This window comes from Pongo abelii, chromosome 5, assembly GCF_028885655.2.
Source record: "Pongo abelii isolate AG06213 chromosome 5, NHGRI_mPonAbe1-v2.0_pri, whole genome shotgun sequence".
Lineage (NCBI taxonomy): Eukaryota > Metazoa > Chordata > Mammalia > Primates > Hominidae > Pongo > Pongo abelii.
The window spans coordinates 133,362,265-133,375,287 of NC_071990.2; the positions used below are offsets into that span (position 1 = coordinate 133,362,265).

General features: G+C 36.7%; 1 protein-coding gene across 1 annotated transcript in view; it reads left to right on the forward strand.

The window, feature by feature from the left end:
* Positions 1-13,023, forward strand: part of ENPP1 (ectonucleotide pyrophosphatase/phosphodiesterase 1) — an 81,071-nt gene that overhangs the window by 37,053 nt on the left and 30,995 nt on the right. Inside the window, exons 2-7 of the mRNA XM_024248916.3 lie at positions 2,437-2,509; positions 4,615-4,731; positions 5,770-5,895; positions 6,808-6,868; positions 9,570-9,667; positions 11,712-11,791. Of these exons, the coding sequence (XP_024104684.2) occupies positions 2,437-2,509; positions 4,615-4,731; positions 5,770-5,895; positions 6,808-6,868; positions 9,570-9,667; positions 11,712-11,791 (555 nt within the window). The remainder of the gene's footprint in view (positions 1-2,436; positions 2,510-4,614; positions 4,732-5,769; positions 5,896-6,807; positions 6,869-9,569; positions 9,668-11,711; positions 11,792-13,023) is intronic.

Consider the following 13,023-nt stretch of genomic DNA (forward strand, 5'->3'; position numbering starts at 1 on the left):
TTTAAGTTATAATACACTAAATATAGATGTTTTACTATGTTTTATTTTCTTATACATTTATAATTGACAGTAAAACAGTTTTTATTGTTGTTGTTTTGGTTTAGTTTTTTTTTTTTTTTTTTTTTTTTTTTTAATTTTTTTTGAGCATCTTGCTCTGTCGCCCAGTCTGGAGTGCAGTGGTGCGACCTGCGCTCACTGCAACCTCCGCCTCCAGGGTTCAAGCGATTCTCCTGTCTAAGCGCCCACGAGCAGCAGGGATTATAGGCGTGCACCACCATGCTGGGCTAATTTTTTATATTTTTAGTAGAGATGGGGTTCCACCATGTTGACCAGGCTGGTCTCGAACTCCTGGCCTAAAGTGATCCCCCCACCTCAGCCTCTCAAAGTGCCTGGCCATTTGTGATGTTTTTGATAGGTATTTTTAGAGATTATCTTTCCATACAGTTGTGTCAGTTTACACCACCATCAGAAGTTTAGGAGAATCCATTACTATTCTCTTCTCATACCTTGTTCTGCTTATTTGCCCTTGTTGACTTGCTCAAGCTCTTCCTCTGATACCTCCTTATTTTAAGGAATATACACACATACACAAAGAAAAATACATGTTTTTGCATCCTTAAAGAAGGCTAACCTTTTGCTTTCTTTGCAAAAACTCTTCTTTTCTTTTATCCATTTTATTTTGAAGTAAGTAAGACCTGCTGCCTCACTTTCCTTACCATTCACTTCCTCTTAAGTCTTTGCAGTCACTTGACAGTAGGCACCTCGAGAGCAGAGGTCATGTCTGTTTTATTACTGAATGTCCAGTACATAGTCAGTACTCGATACTCTTCATTTGAAGGAATGAATTCTTATAAAAGCCTCCACCAACCATCCACTTGGTCCTATTCACCCATTCCTCCTGTCTCTATTATCTGTTCACCTTAGCTTTCCAGAAATACTACACCATCTTTCCATACCTCCACCCATTGTCCATTCCCCTTTGCATTTTCTTGGTTTCAGCTAAGATAGGCTGTTCATTATTCATCTGCCACCTTCCATGTGCCTGCCTTCCTGGAACCCTTCTTTATGCTGCCCTTTCTCCTAGAAGTTTGCTGTGTTCTGTCCTCTCTTTCCTTCCTCCAGTTCCGCCTGGCAACATCATGCCATCATTTCACCCCATTCAGAGCCATGCCAAAGGCTTGCTCTAGGAAACTCTTTCTGATCTCCCTCTCCCTAACCACCCCAACCTTTCTCCTTCTTTAAACAACTGTAGAACTTTGCAGGCGGTTTGTAGGGCCTACCAAATATGGGCCACTGATGTGCTGTTTTTAACTTCTCCTACCCAAATAGAAACTCCTTGAGCTATCTCTTATTTTTTCCTTCAGTGTATAACAGTCTTTGTGCATCATTGGTACTCAATTAATATTTTATTGACGTGCCCTGTAATCTGACATTCCAAGGAGCTTTCAAGGAAATTTTGTCCCACTAAAAAAAATTGAGGATTATTTTGTGGGTTATTCTACTCCTTTGTCTTCTAACTCATAGAAGTTCTGTCATGATTTTTAGGGGTTGTAGGGTGTGTCGATTTATTTTAAAAATGTCAAAGACCAGAAGAGTGGACAATGGGAAAGTGGCAAAGCGTTAGCACTGGAAAGATGTTTAGAGTTCACGTAATCCAACCCTTAAATTTTATAGATGAATAAACTGGTATCTAGAAAGCTTAAGTGACCTGCCTGAAATCCAACTAGTTTGTGGTAACACTTGGTACGGGAGGTTGTCAGCTGACCCTCTTCAGGGCTCGTTCCCACAAGGTGCCACAGTACATGTGAGGATATTAGGTTTGGGTTTGTGTAGAACTGTTAAAAGAGGCATATAATATTCTATATATTGCCTTTAATGGATTAATACATAGGAAATCCAGACTCTAAATAGAGTTTTCTCTCTCTTTCCCTTAATAGTTATAATTTTTATGACTAATTCATTTATACTAACTGGGAGAGTTTCTAATTACATTAACATTGGGTGGTATAGAATGGTTGGTTGACATTTGAGTAAACTTCTCATTAAAGTATAAAATACAGAAATGTATGCAAATCACAAGTGTATGGTTGGAATTTTCAAAAAGTTAACACATATACGTGACTAGCCCCAGACTGGAAAAAAGAACAGCACCAACAAGTTTAGAAACATTTAAAGCAATAAAACATTTGGAGAAATAAAAGGATTTTGAAACTATATAAGGCCAGGCCTAGTGGCTCTTGCCTATAATCCCAGCACTTTGGGAGGCTGAGGAAGGAGGATCCCTTGATGCCAGGATTTCGAGGTTACAGTGAACTATGATCATGCCACTGTACCCCAGCCTGGGTAACAGAGTAAGACACTATCTCTAAAAATAAAAAATAAAATAAAATAGTTTTTATAAAAGAAACCATATAATTTTCTCTTTTCTCCCTACAGGTATTGTCAGTATGTGTGTTAACAACAATACTTGGTTGTATATTTGGGTTGAAACCAAGCTGTGCCAAAGAAGGTAATTAGTCGTGTGTGTGTGTGTGTGTGTGTGTGTGTGTGTGTGCACAGCCTTATTAAGAATGTGATTGAGGTAAACATTATCTCCTATTCCTATGGGTACTCCATAGATATTGTCAATTCAACGCTGGTTTGAGCCTTCTTCTTGAAGCTCTTGTATTATATTAGTCATGTAAAGTTCTACTTACAAAACATGGCCGGGGGTTCTGATGCTGTTGTCCTAGAGCCCATGCTCCCTGACTTCCTCCAGGGGCTCGGAGGGCCTTCTTTACTGCCCTTTTCCCCTAAGGAGTTAGTTGCTGAAGCAGCCCTGTAGGTTACTAGGTGACAGTTACCATCCCTGGACAACCAGAAACTTGTCAGTATGTGCTCTTAAGGTTCTAAAATTGCAGACATTGGTTGTTTCAAAGCCATAGTGATATTTTTTAAACTTCTAGATATATTTTTTTCTTTCCATCAATTGCAGAAATCTATCCAGCATTGACAAGATTACAATAAATAATTAAACTGGATCATAGTAAATTGTAGTGGTTATTATCTTGTCTTTGAGGTAGTTCCCCCCCATCCCCTCGCAATAAAATCATTGATGGTCATTGTAGAGAATTCAGCTTTGAAAATTGAACAGGTTCTTCTGTTTGGCTATTCTGTGATTGTAATATTAATTATTTAAAAAATTTTTAGTGATTGTTAAGCTATCATGTACTGTTGAAAGGTAGTAATTTTATGTATTCAGTAAACTATTCAGAACACATGTATCTAAGTTTAACTGAAGTAAACAGTTACAGACTTTAGTGTTTACCTATGTCATCTTTTGGCATGAAGTGATTCACTCCTGAGTTGACACATACAAATTGAAAAATAGCAATTTTAATCCAAGCCCAACATCGTATTTTTAAAAATTATTAGGTACATATTAATGAGCTCCAAGTAATAGCTATTATTCTAATAGACTTCCCTGACCCCCACTGCAGGTCAGGAAAGTTCATATTTCTGACACTAGAAATTATTATTGTTACTTCATCTTCCTAAAATTGCCTGATTTCCCAGTATCAAATGAGAGGTAAATTCCATGGCAGTGTCTTTTTGGGTCAGAACACCATTAAAGTCAAGAACTAAGATTATTTCTTTTTTTTTGTTGTTGTTGGATGTCCATTATTTTCCATGCGTTCCTTTTTTTCTTTTTTTCTCATTGTCCTAATTTTCTAGCTCTCCAATGAAACCCGGCTTATCAAGGTATCTAGTAATGAACTTCAACAGTAAAATTGTTGTTTGTCATGAAAAGTACTTTCCTCCCATGTCTACCATTTATTCATTTAGCAAAAATGTGCTAATCTCAACTATATGGCATGCACCTGGCTGGGTTTTAGGGATACAGTATGCTGGGCAAAGCCAGATGTGGTCTTGGTTTGCCGTCTAACTGGGGTATTAACCAAATAACCTAGTTACAAGTGGAATTAAGTAACTGAGGGGAAGGACAAGGTTTTATATGAGCTTAAAAAAAATGGAAATCAGGCCTAGCTGGGGAGTTAGGAAAGCTTTTTGGAGGGAGCCAGGCTGGATCTAAAGGTGAAATGGGTGTTTCAGGTCAGGGAGCATGTTCTGAACAAACCCACTACTTCTTTACACCAGGATTGAGAGTGAGGCAGGCTAGGTAATCTTTTCCTTTCTAAAATATTCTTAATCACTTCTAAAAAATTTTTGTCCCACATTTTGAAATTTTAGGGAACTCCATGCCTGCTTAAGCCAACTTTTTCATAGCATGAAATATTCAGAACAGGCCTTTATTCTGACTTTTATTTTATCATACCATGGTTATTTAAGTCTTATTAGACCCAGTAAGGTTTGTAATAATAATAATAAAAAAGTTATCTTTCTTTCCTACATCAGAAGATAAAAATCACAAACCAGGTACATAAGGTTACTTTCTGTTTGTATCACTTTTTGTGTGTATTTGGGAAAAGATTTTTGCGTTACTTTATTACCCCATCTGTATTTTCTAAAGTGGTATTTGAACCTAGTGTACACCTAATTTAGTTGTATTCGTTGATGTTTACTCTGAATTATATTATGATTAGAAACATCTGACTTATTGTTCAATATTTTCAGTTAAAAGTTGCAAAGGTCGCTGTTTTGAGAGAACATTTGGGAACTGTCGCTGTGATGCTGCCTGTGTTGAGCTTGGAAACTGCTGTTTAGATTACCAGGAGACGTGTATAGAACCAGGTAAGGATGTGCAGGGAAAAATGGAGTTATGGTCATTAGGAAAAGATCAAGGAAAGTTCTGTATCTTTCAGGTATGTGATTTACCTAATTCATTTGAATTTTTTTTAATTTAGCATACATACACATTTTGACATTAGCGTTTATATTTTCTTTCAACAGTTCCTTAAGAGAAAAAAATTTACAGAATTTCTTTGTTAAACATTTTATGGATAGCAGAACTTTGTCTATTTTTAATGTATGCTGAAAGCCTTTGTAATCTAATTTGCATTCAAATTCTAAAAGCCTTCTTGAAATATAGAAATATTTTCATTATGGTTCTTTGACAGCAAGAGATCTTATATGTCCACCTATATTTTTAAAAATGAAACTATCAGAATATGAAAATTTTCTTAGTTAGATTTGGAATTCTCTGCATATGACATGGAATAATTTTTAAATGAGAGAGATTTATTTATTTTTTATTGGTTTTTATTTTTTAAAGACAGGGACTTGTTCTGTCACCCAGGCTGGAGAGTCGTTGCTCGACCATGGCTCATTGCAACCTTGAACTCCTGGGCTCAAGAGATCCTCCAGCCTCAGCCTCCCAAGTAGCTGGAACTACAGGCTCACACCACTGTGCCCAGCTAATTTTTAAAATGTTTGTAGAGATGAGGTCTCACTACATTTCCCAGGTTGATCTCAAACTCCTGGCCTCAAGCAATCCTCTCACCTTGGCCTGAGAGTCAGACTTAGATTAAATTTTAGCAGGTAGAAGCAGCCAAGTCTACATATGAATTGCATAGTGGTAAGGTGCGTCTAAATTTGAAAATGACAAAATTCTGGAGTTTTAGTGAAATAATAATAATTGGTTCCTACATATTTTACCCCATTAGTTCAGAGTGGCCATGGTAGTGGCAGATTCTGTGAGTGACTAAGAGCTGTGAAATTGTTCATTCATTGTTGCTCATGGATCATACTCAGGAAGACAGCAATTCTGTGTTCACTTTGGACATGTTGAATTTGAGACATAAAACACATTTTGCTGATGTTTGTTTCTAGAACATATATGGACTTGCAACAAATTCAGGTGTGGTGAGAAAAGGTTGACCAGAAGCCTCTGTGCCTGTTCAGATGACTGCAAGGACCAGGGCGACTGCTGCATCAACTACAGTTCTGTGTGTCAAGGTCAGGTGCTCACTGGACTCTGCAGCAGCCTGGCATCTTCCAGCATCTTAGCTGGGCTTTACATAGGTGTTATCTTTTATATTAGGAGTCATGGCTATTGGCCAACTATATTAGCTGAAAAAAATTATTTTAAAACTTTTTATTAAAGAAACTTTTAAACATACACATGGGGAGAGAGAGTATGTAATGAACATTATACCCGTCACCCAGCTTCATAATTATGATTATGTACACACGACCAATCATATTTTATCTATAACCACTCATTCCCCTGCCACCACCCTCTCATGTTATTTTGATAATAGCAGCACACTTGATGCTGTATTTGTGGAAAGATCCCTCTTACAGTCCTGTCTGACTTTTATGTCCCAGCTTCCCTCCTTGTAAATGGGGGCACTGTCTGCTGTGCATTGAGAGAGTCAATGTGAAATTGTTTAGAAAGATTCGAGGGCATTTTGTAAGGTGATACTATTATGATGTCTTGTCCAGGTATTATTATTATTATTCTTTCAAATTTCTTGACAGAACCTGACTCTATATGAGAGAGAACTAAGACACCAAAATACCAAGGATTTTGATGAGTGGATAGAAGGAGAGGGTTGTAAATTTTGGCTGAAAATATTAAGAATTTGAAAATGGAAAAGATACCTTCAAGTTCTCACAAATACAGTAGTATGTTTTAGTCTTACAATTATGCATCCATTTTTAATTCCTGATATCAACTAACTCTTATTTTGAAGCAGAATAATTCTCTTTATTGATTATACACCTCCAGAGTCATGTCCTGTGTTATCTATCAATCTGTTAACATACTTTGTTTTTGGAATCTGTCTTAATGTGTCTCACAAGCATCACAATTATTATTACTGTTAAGCGTGTTCAATTCATTTTATTTTCTTGAAAATATTTTAGGTGAGAAAAGTTGGGTAGAAGAACCATGTGAGAGCGTTAATGAGCCACAGTGCCCAGCAGGGTAAGATTATATTCTGAGGTATTAATTTTTTCTTTTTTAGAAGTACAGCATCATTTTTTTCTTTCCAAATTAAGATGATAAAAAGAATAAAATCACTGGTTTATTAAACATTACAGGTTGAGTATCCTTTATCCAAAATGTTTGGTATGAGAACTGTTTTGGATTTTGGATTTTTTTGGATTTTGGAATATTTCAGTTATACCAGTTTGAGCATCTCAAATCTGAAAATCCCAAATGCTCCAGTGAGCATTTCCTTTGAGCATCATGTCAGTGCTCAAAAGTTTTGGATTTTGAAACATTTGAGATGTCAGATTTTCAGATTTGGGTTGCCCAACCTGTATTTTTAGCCAGATCTTGTGTTTGGCAATGGTGGAACAGAGATGATTATGGAGTTATCCCTATTCTGGAAGTTTATAGAAAAAAGAGAGGCCATGAATATTTAGTCTTTGGTATTGAAGAATCCTAGATAAAAATATTTGCATTTTCCTTTTCAGGAAGGAAGAATCTTTACTTGTATTTGGAGTTTTGAGAGCTGCTAAACTTGTAGAAAATTTAGCTTCTTTTTTTTTTGTATTTTGGTCCATTTATACATTTTTGGGATAACAACCTGTTCGTGAGAGATGATACGTTTTTTAAAATAATTCATATTTGGTTTTTTTGTCCTTCAAATATTTTGTACAGGGTCTTCCATATATGACACCATCAAAAAGAGTGTGTGTGGAATTTAAAGGGTGAAGATTTTATAAAGGTGTTAAGTGTATTTATCTTTGTTCCATTTGAGGTCTACCATCTCATACATTTGAATTATTCATCTTCAGAAATGTATTTTTACCTCTTTAAAATGATAGTTTTCCCAGACTATTAAAATTTTTAAGCTGTATTTTAGTTCATTTTGTTCATGTATATAATTTTTGTTATATGTCTTCTTTTCTTCTTTTGGAAGGAAGAGTACTTTTGATTTAAATAAGCAGTGGCAACAGCAGCCAAAACTAAACCTCAACCAAATAATTTCAACAGAAGAGGCTTTTTTTAAGGAAAACTTTTCATGTACCCTAAACTGTCTTTTAAATCCAAGGAATACTGGGAATGTTAGACTTGGTGAATTTCGAATCTTTCTTTTTCTTCTAAATATTGCTTATAATTTTTCAGTTGTAATATTGAATCTTTTAGTGGAAAACATAACCCTTTCTTTACAAGAAGATTGTAACTTAGGACACTTATTATTACACTGGATAATTTACCAGTATGTTTACGTGACGGCCCACTAACCTGCTTTTATGATTTCTGTTGATTGAATAAAACTAGTTTTGTATGGACCGTTAAGACTATATACACTGGTTCCACAGAGTCTCTCAATGGAGCTCTGTTACAGATAGTAGCTAGTGAAAATTGTATAAAAATGTTCTCCTTGTGGGGCTGCTTTTGTGTTTGTGTGTGAGGGTAAGGTGGGAGGAGGCAGAGTTGAAAAGGCAAGGTAAGGTATTTCCTGTCAAACTTTAAATTTACTGAGTAAACTTTTAGTGGGAAGTCTTCTAACAGTTATCCAGTGTTATACAAGTTCCCTGCCACCTACCATGTGTCACTAGATGCTGAAAAATTTCTGAGCCATGGCCGTTTTGGGGTAGCCACATGGCCATCGTCCATAGCTATTCTCGTTTGTCAAGTATATTAGCATCCTCTGTGGTTTCTGGCCTCCTTTTTGAAATTTCCACACTACACGTTAACTGTTTGTATAGGTATGTATGTGTTGTTGAAACCTCATTGATCATTCCCAGCTTTGAATTATTTCTTTGTTGTTTATATATTTAAATATAGTATCTCTCAAACTTTTGTATTAAGTATTTATATCTTTTAAATATATTAAGCCTAAAAACTAAATACAGTATATAGGCTTGGTGGGTGGCTCACACCTGTAATCCTAACACTTTGGGAGGCCGAGGTGGGAAGTTTGCTTGAGCCTAGGAGTTCGAGACCAGCCTGGGCAACATAGTGAGACCTCATGTCTACAAAAATAAATAAATAAATAAATTAGCCAGGCGTGGTGGTGCGTGTTTGTAGTCCCAGCTACTTGGGAGGGTGAGGCAGAAGGATCATTTGAGCCCAGGAGGTTGAAGCTGCAGTGAGCTGTGATAGCTCCACTGCACTGCAGCCTGAGCAACAGAGTGAGACCCTGTCTCAAAAATAAAATAAAAATAAAATCGTAAAATAAATTAAATAATAAAATAGTGTGTAATGTATATATTATATGAAGTACTATTTACTGTATTAGAGTCCATATCAGAAAGTGGTGGTTCAGGAAGAATATTTATGGAAATATTATATGCTGTTGTTTTTTATTGTTTATTTTCCTGCAAATTGGGAAAACAATATTATATTTTAGTAGCAATTGGTTTAGCTTTTGGAACAGCAGGAACCATGAATGATGTTTCTGTATGGTGGCTCAAAATGATATGAATGCTTAATATATACTATTTGATGATATATATGTATTATGAAATGATAGAGCTTGTATATAAATATAAATGCATGTAAAATATACTTTATAAGTATGCTTGCCGACTTTGTTAGTTAGTTTTCTTACGATCACACAGACCTTAGTGGAAAATCTTCACTGGACCTGTGCCAAGAAGGGAGTACATCTTCATTGGATGTGTCTTGTCTTTGCTTCTTTAAACATTTTTTTTTCTTTTTCATTACCCAGGTTTGAAACGCCTCCTACCCTCTTATTTTCTTTGGATGGATTCAGGGCAGAATATTTACACACTTGGGGTGGACTTCTTCCTGTTATTAGCAAACTAAGTGAGTAACTTCAGAGTTTACTGCTGGAATATCACGATTTCAGTGAGACCGACTAGGCAGGCAGTCTTTCTTGGAAAAGTACTGGCAGAACCTAACTGTTTCACTAAACTTTTCTATGGCAAAGTAGTTGAACCTGGTGATAAGGCACTTATCTTTAATAGTGTGATTACTCTGAGGCTGCCCTTCAAAAAAATGTTAATATAGTTATCTTCGAATTTTAACCTTTGGCCATTTTTATATGTATTTATTCTTTCTCAGAATTTTGAATTCCTTGTGAAAAAGTCCCTTGTTTATTTATTTTACAAATATTATTATTTTTGAGACTGAGTCTCACTCTGTCGCCCAGGCTGGAGTGCAGTGGCGTGATCTTGGCGCAGTGCAACCTCTGCCTCCCAGGTTCAAGCGATTCTCGTGCCACAGCCTCCCAAGTAGCTGGGATTTCAAGCACATGACACCACGCCTGGCTAATTTTTGTGTTTTTAGTAGAGACAGGCTGCCATGTTGCTCAGGCTGGTCTCTAACTCCTGGGCTCAAGCAGTCCACCCACCTTGGTCTCCCAAAGTGCTGGGATTACAGGCGTGAACCACCACGCCGGGCCTTATTTTTACAGATATTTTATTTCAGAAATAGAATTTCAAAAACTAAAGGTATTTCTGAGATATTACGAGTACAGACATAGAATATTTGTCAGTTATTCTGTATTATCCTTTGGATTGAATTGGACTCTTCCTTTTTTTTTTTTTTTTTAAATCTCAATCAGGCCTTAATTAAGTGACTTTTCTATAAATTCCCTATAAAATAGTAGAATGGTGTTTTCTTAATATTGATGCCAAAGTTTTAAATCATGTTAACAACCTTTAAGCAGCTACAATGTAATACTGGACTAAAATAGAAGTAAGTAAATGCAATTACTTTAGCTTTTTTCTGGAATTCTAAAATATTACTTACCAGATTTGAGTATGTGAGGTGCTTTAAACATTAACATCACTCTGTGTAAATTCATATGTATGTCACTATGCTTGTCTTATGAAGTGCCAAAATAATTTTGGGAGAGTTTTAAAAATTTTTAGTTTTTAATTTCTACATGCAAGAAGATAGTTTTGTTTTGTTTTAATATTTTGCATAAAAAGTCTTTAGCTTTGCATGGACAAAGCTGTGTTCTTCCCAGCAGACCTGTGGCCTTTGAAGTTTAAATACAGCCCTTTGTTACCATTATCAGGAGAGCCTGTCTCCATGGTGCCGAATGTGGCATCGTGAGTTTAGAGTTCAGAGGTGGAGGTACCTGTATGTGAAGTTTAAAATAAATCATTAAACAATGAGCCCAAGCCCTAGCTTTGAATAATTAGGGAAGGTAGCCTGTAATTCTGAACTGATGGAAGGCAGTGAGATATATAGACACATGCCAATTTGAGGGACATTTTTAGGCAAATGGAGTATTGAACGCTGGAATCATTAGTTATGTGTTCCCTCCTCAATAGTAGAGGCAGGAGAAAAAGAATGAGACACCAGAACTAGATCGGCAGGGCATCAGGAATAGTCGGACTTCTGCGCTTTCTTGGACTTGAAGCCACAAGATGCCTTTTGTCTTTAAAGCAGCCGAGTTTGTCCAAGGTTAGCTGGTTCTAGATTTATGGCCTGGGACCCTGTCTTCCCAGCTACTCCTTTACCCTTGTTTTAATTTATAGACTTAGTTCAGTTTTCTTATTCTACCTCTTATGATTTAGGTATTTGACCACTAAGTAGTATCAAAGAACTTACAAGCATCATTTTATTATAACTTGTTCATCTTGAATGAAGTAATGTTATGGGTAATTGGCTTAATTATTTTAATGTTTTTCTGACTGAGAGAAAAATGAAGTCATCTTTAACATCGGATTTGTATCCACAGTGTTGCTTTATAATTCATCCTGAATTTTTATCTGATTAAAATCCCTCCTGGGCTAATTTTTTTTACGTGATTTAGACTGCTGTGGTACCACCACTAAATGAGATAAGCCAATTGTCAGATGTATTTAATAACAATGTTTATTTTTTTCCCTTCTAGAAAAATGTGGAACATATACTAAAAACATGAGACCGGTATATCCAACAAAAACTTTTCCCAATCACTACAGCATTGTCACCGTAAGCTCTGCATTTCAACTTCTATCTGTTTGCAGAAGTGAGATGGGATTGTAACATTTTTTGAGGGAATAGATTTAAGATAAAAGAAAAACAACTTATTTTCCAGTATGTAGTTAAGTAAGGAAACACAGGTTCTGATCTTTGCTCTGCCACGAACTAGCTGTGGCTTGGAAAGGTCACTTTACTGGCTGAGTCTCCATTTTCTCATCTGTGAAAAGAGATGACTCAAGATCTCAAGAAACAATTTCCTGGTTTCCTTTCAGTGTTAATATTCTCTGATTCTTGTATCCTAGTTTTGAGGCTTACTTTATTTGAGCCAAAAAACCTTCCCAAACTCCTGTGTTCACAACTTGTCTTTCTAATCATCTTGATGATGAATTTAAGCAAGCCACCTTTGCCTGACTCCAAATAGGATTACAATCCTGTTTTTGTTTCAATGTTTCCAGATTTAATTTGAGTCAAATAAAACAGTAGAACTCACTAAGCTTTAGAATTGAAGCCAGAAAATTAGTATGTTAGCTTATATTGATCCAAGCTACTCTGGGACCTCGCCAAAAAAGGAATTTGTTCTGCAGAAATGCTTTACTCAGCAATTTAAAAAGACAACAGCATTGTTTTCAAAATTTCAGAGGGTTTTTTTTTTTATTTTTTATTTTTGAGATGGACTCTTGTGCTGTCACCAGACTGGAGTGCGGTGGTGCGATCTCAGCTCACTGCAACCTCCACCTCCCGGGTTCAAGTAATTCTCCTGCCTCAGCCTCCCAAGTAGCTGGGACTACAGGTGCACACCACCACGCCCGGCTAATTTTTGTGTTTTTAGTAGAGTCGGGGTTTTGTAGCCTGCACGGACCTAGGGGGACTGAAAAAAGTGGTGGATGGGGGGAATGTGGGAATAAAAGACAAAGACAAAAGAGTATATTTGGAAGAAGGGGTCAGGGGGTACCTTGCCTCTAGTGGACAAGGGCCCTGAGCTTTACACAGCCCTCCATATTTATTAGGCAAAAGAGATAGCGAGTAGGGGGCGGTGGTTGTCGGCTAATTGTCAGTTGGCCTTTTGGTTCACAGCAGGCTTGTGAGACTACATTCTTTTAACAATAGGCTAGATTTCTCAGTAGATAACTTCAAGGAGCCTGGCGCTAGGGAGTGAGGCCCTCAGCAAACCTTTTGGTGGCAGGGCAGTGTGAGTTTGCCCACATCCTGCATTCATGATAAACAGTTTGCTGTTTGATCAT